The 5,641-nt window shown below is 42.5% G+C and overlaps 1 protein-coding gene across 1 annotated transcript; it reads left to right on the top strand.

Moving 5' to 3' along the window:
- Window positions 1-241: 241 nt before the first annotated feature.
- LOC115179545 (zinc finger protein 658B) lies at window positions 242-3,274 on the top strand (the record flags this gene model as incomplete). Its single annotated transcript, XM_029741168.1, has 1 exon — window positions 242-3,274. A coding segment is annotated over one exon (1,386 nt), but the record flags the coding sequence as incomplete, so codon positions are not given.
- Window positions 3,275-5,641: the final 2,367 nt, after the last annotated feature.

Genomic DNA, 5,641 nt, shown 5'->3' with positions numbered 1-5,641 from the left:
CAAAATACATTTTATCTTTTGTATTCTTCAAAGTAGCCACCCTTTGCCTTGATGACAACTTTGCACGCTTTTGGTATTACAATGTAGAAAATTGTTAAAGAAAAACCCTTGAATGAGTAGGTGTGTCCAAACTTTTGACTGGTACTGTATATCACACCAACTGACTGGTTCTTTTGATGTTGTTCACACAGGAGACCATGTTGAGACATTCTCTACATCCAGAGAGCAACAGAAGGAAGATCACAGAGCTAAGAGGTCTCACCACTGCCCACATTGTGAGGAGATTTTCCCATTTCTATCAAAGCTAAAAATACACTTAAAAATCCACACAGGAGAGAATCTGTATTCCTGTACTGACTCTGGGGAGAGATTCACAACATCAAAGGCTCTGACAATTCATCAGAGAGTGCACACAGAAGAGAAACCTTACTCCTGCTCGTACTGTGGGAAGAGTTTCTCTCAACAGACCAACTTAAAAAAACACCAACGTCTACACACAGGAGAGAAGCCGTACTCCTGCTGTGACTGTGGAAAATGCTTCACAACATCATCTGAGCTAACAGTTCATCAGAGAACACACACTGGAGAGAAGCCTTACATCTGCTCTAACTGTGGGAAGAGTTTCTCCCACCAGGGTAGCTTAAAAGCACACCAACGTATACATAGAGGAGAGAAGCCATACTCCTGCTCTGACTGTGGAAAGAATTTCTCCCGATTGGGTACCCTAAAATTGCATAAACGTATACATACAGGAATTAAGCCTTACTTCTGCTCTGACTGTAGGAAGAGTTTCTCCCACCAGGGTAGCTTTAAAGCACACCAATGTATACGTACAGGAGAGAAGCCGTACTCCTGCTGTGACTGTGGGAAGAATTTCTCCCGTTTGGGTACCTTAAAATCGCACGAATGTATACATACAGGAAAGAAGCCTTACTACTGCTCCGACTGTGGGAAGAGTTTCTCTCAACGGAACCATTTAAAATCACATGAACGTATACACATAGAAAAGACGGCATACTCCTGCTCTGACTGTAGAAAATACTTCACAACATCGTATGATCTAAAAGTTCATCAGAGAACACACACTGGAGAAAAGCCTTATGTCTGCTCTGACTGTGGGAAGAGTTTCTCTCAACAGAGCAGCTTCAAGAAACACCAACGTCTACACACAGGAGAGAAGCCTTACTCCTGCTGTGACTGTGGAAAATGCTTCACAACATCATCTGATCTAAAAGTTCACCAGAGAACACACACTGGAGAAAAGCCTTACATCTGCTCTGACTGTGGGAAGAGTTTCTCTCAACAGAGCAGCTTCAAGAAACACCAACGTCTACACACAGGAGAGAAGCCTTACTCCTGCTGTGACTGTGGAAAATGCTTCACAACATCATTTGATCTAAGAGTTCATCTGAGAACACACACTGGAGAAAAGCCTTACATCTGCTCTGACTGTGGGAAGAGTTTCTCTCAACAGAACCATTTAAACACACATCAACGTATACACACAGGAGAGAAGCCTTACTACTGCTCTGTCTGTGGGAAGAGTTTCTCTCAAGAGAGCAACTTAAAAACACACCAACGTATACATAAAGGAGAGAAGCCTCGTCAGTACTCTCAGACCAGCTAAGATGAAAATTAAGTGGTGGAGTGATTTTAATCTCATTGCTTGACTTGGACTGAAATAGGTGCTGGAACTCATTTTGGGGGAAACCCTTTTGGACAATCAGAGCCTTACAAACGTGCTGCGGGAAAAGCCGCACACCCTTCCTAAGAAGGTCTGGTTCCGACAGATAAACGGCGAACGAAGGCATTCACATGTAAATACATTCAAGATTTCTTACTCCAAACGGGCGGCGATTCGTCTGCAAAGTATATGATTACTGTGAGAATAGTTTCTAAAATATATCAATGATAAGTGTCGCTTTCTCTCTCTCTCTCCTTTTGTAAAAAAAACTCCACTATATTGTGTCAGTCCGCTAGGGACCTTTTCTTATGTATTAAGTGTGTATGTTTATCCTGTGTTATCATTTAGTTAGCTAGTAAATAAATATTTTAACCAATTTGTATAGTGCTGAATCATAAGTAAGGCTGGGGTTTTTGCAGATGCAGAAGGTTACCACTGTACAGAATGATGATATGAGACGAGGTTATGATTAATATGTTGACTGTTTTATGGTTGTGATAGGTAAATACCTTTTTAGAGTTTAATTCGGGAGATGTTAACTCTTTTAAACAACCGCTCTCATGGTGCCCCAAATTCCTAATGAGTTAATTGTTACATGATTAATTTAATCGAGTAACAATTAAAACGTTTGTTGATTTAGGTACATAACACTCATCAGATTAATGAAAGTAAAGTCACAACAATTGTGTGTGGGTTTCTCATCAGTCTGGATGCAATTCGGCTACCAAAAGCGCCAACAGTGAGCGACGTCATCAGCACTCCCACAAGTCTCCAGAAAACTTGTTTTGTGACCGAGAGGCACCTTTTCAGTATAACGTTAGAGGAAATACGTTCCTCGCATGTGAGGAATTTGTTTGCTGGCCTCAAATGCTAGTCAACTAGCTAATATTTAGAACAAAATGTTTTTGTTTGGCTAGTTTTGCTAACCCGTTTGCAATCTCTTTAGCATTGCTTTCTAGCTACAGAGGCTAGTTAGCTACAGTAGTTAGCAACTGCCATCAGTTGTGTTATTATCATATGTTGCCTTTTCCACCGTTTTTAGAATGCATACTGGCATTTGCGCGGGAATCCGGACACACTTAAGGTTACATTTTAAAAAATGCACATGGGAAATCCTGTACATTAGATGTCCGAATAAATTTTTTTCTCCTTTTCTCCTGCTTTTTTAAGCAGCTGGTACAAGGTTTAGTGGTGGTGGATGGATGGGGTGCTTTCCTGGTGCCTGGCCAGCTTTCAGTGCTTGTATAAACATTTTGATAGACAGCTATCTCCCTCTCTCCATCGCCCAGGACATGTCGAGACTTGACAGTTCATGCAGCTTTACTAGTCCCTACGGGACTCCCAATCACAGCCGGATGTGATGCAGCGTGGAGTCGAACCAGGTACTGCAGTGTGTTTTAGACCGCTAAGATGCAGTGTTTTAGACCGCTGAGATGCAGTGTTTTAGACCGCTGAGCCACCCGGGAGTTGATAGTAGTTTAAACTGTTGTAGTGAATGTTGATTTTTAGCAACCCATTATCGACTGACAGGTTCAGGTTGTCTCACTACACTGAACAAAAATATAAAATGCAACATGTAAAGTGTTGGTCCCATGTTTCATGAGCTGAAATTAAAAATCCCAGAAATGTTCTAAATACACAAAAAGCTTATTTCTCGCAAATTTGTTTACGTCCCTGTTAATGAGCATTTCTCCTTTGCCATGATAATCCATCCACAGGTGTGGCATATCAAGAAGCTGATTAAACAGCATGATCATTACACTGGTGCACCTTGTGCTGGGGACAATAAAAGGCCACTTTATTAAAATGTGCAGTTTTGTCACAACACAATGCCACAGATGTCTCAAGGTTTGCGGGAACGTGCAGTTGGCATGCTGACTGCAAGAATGTCCCCCAGAGCTACCATCTGCTGCCTCCGATGTCATTTTTTAGAGAACTTGGCAGTTTGTCCAACCGGCCTCACAACTGCAAACCACGTGCAACCACTCCAGCCCAGGACCTCCACATCCGGCTTCTTCACCTACGGGATTGTCGGGGGGCTGACGAGTTTTTCTGTCTGTAATAAAGCCCATTTGTGGGGAAAAACTCATTCTTATTGGCTCGGCCTGGCTCCCCAGTGGGTGGGCCTATGCCCACCCATGGATGCATCCCTGCCCAATCATGTGAAATCCATAGGTTGGGGCTTAAATTGACTGATTTCCTTGTATGAACTGTAACTCAATAAAGTCTTAGTAATTGTTGCATGTTGCATTTTATATTGTAATTCAGGTTAAGTTATATAGTTAGCTAAAGATAGCATAGAAAGCAGGCTAACGTTATTTGCCAGTCAATTAGCCACCACCAGGTTACATTGATCAGCTAACGCTAGCCATGCAGAGATAGTTTGATTTTGACAGTTTAAGCCCGTTATCTACTTCCCCACATTCAGATGAACTCATGGATAACCGTTTTATGTCTGCGTGCAGTTTTGAAGGTAGTTGTTAACTAGTGTTAGTGCAGTTGCTAACTAGCGTTATTGCCATAAGGTAGTTAGCGTTGGCTTGTGAAACTACGTCTCTAGACTAGAGTAACTAAATGTGATATAGTGGTAGGCCTTCATGTTGTCTCAGCAGCTCTGTAGAATTATATGGGTTTAGCACCATCGAGGGGCTAGGAGGAGGAGGGCTCCACAGAACAAGAGGTGAGGAAGAGGAGGGCTCCACAGAACAAGAGGTGAGGAAGAGGAGGGCTCCACAGAACAAGGGGTGAGGAAGAGGAGGGCTCCACAGAACAAGAGGTGAGGAAGAGGAGGGCTCCAAAGAACAAGAGGTGAGGAAGAGGAGGGCTCCACAGAACAAGAGGTGAGGAAGAGGAGGGCTCCACAGAACAAGAGGTGAGGAAGAGGAGGAGGAGAGCTCCACAGAACAGGGGGCTAGGAAGAGGAGGGGGGGCTCCACAGAACAGGGGGCTAGGAAGAGGAGGGCTCCACACAACAGGGGGCTAGGAGGAGGGCTCCACACAACAGGGGGCTAGGAAGAGAGTCATTCATATAAAATATTACATCACCAGGTGGTGCTAGAGTCATTCATATAAAACATTACATCACCAGGTGGCGCTAGAGTCATTCACATAAAACATTACATCACCAGGTGGTGCTAGAGTCATTCATATAAAACATTACATCACCAGGTGGTGCTAGAGTCATTCATATAAAACATTACATCACCAGGAGGTGCTAGAGTCATTCATATAAAATATTACATCACCAGGTGGTGCTAGAGTCATTCATATAAAACAGTACATCACCAGGTGGTGCTAGAGTCATTCATATAAAACATTACATCACCAGGTGGCGCTAGAGTCATTCATATAAAACATTACATCACCAGGTGGTGCAAGAGTCATTCACATAAAACATTACATCACCAGGTGGTGCTAGAGTCATTCATATAAAACATTACATCACCAGGTGGCGCTAGAGTCATTCATATAAAATATTACATCACCAGGTGGTGCTAGAGTCATTCATATAAAACATTACATCACCAGGTGGTGCTAGAGTCATTCATATAAAACATTACATCACCAGGTGGTGCTAGAGTCATTCATATAAAATATTACATCACCAGGTGGTGCCAGAGTCATTCATATAAAATATTACATCACCAGGTGGTGCTAGAGTCTTTCATATAAAATATTACATCAACAGGTGGTGCTAGAGTCATTCACATAAAACATTGCATCACCAGGTGGCGCTAGAGTCATTCATATAAAACATTACATCACCAGGTGGCGCTAGAGTCATTCATATAAAACATTACATCACCTGGTGGCGCTAGAGTCATTCATATAAAATATTACATCACCAGGTGGTGCTAGAGTCATTCATATAAAATATTACATCACCAGGTGGTGCTAGAGTCATTCACATAAAACAGAGCAGGCAACACACAGTCACCATGGCCACAGCTAGTTTCT

The sequence above is a fragment of the Salmo trutta genome, chromosome 39 (genome assembly GCF_901001165.1).
Source record: "Salmo trutta chromosome 39, fSalTru1.1, whole genome shotgun sequence".
Classification (NCBI taxonomy): Eukaryota; Metazoa; Chordata; class Actinopteri; order Salmoniformes; family Salmonidae; genus Salmo; species Salmo trutta.
Note: the sequence above shows the minus strand (reverse complement) of the source record. Positions and strands in the feature narration are given on the sequence as shown.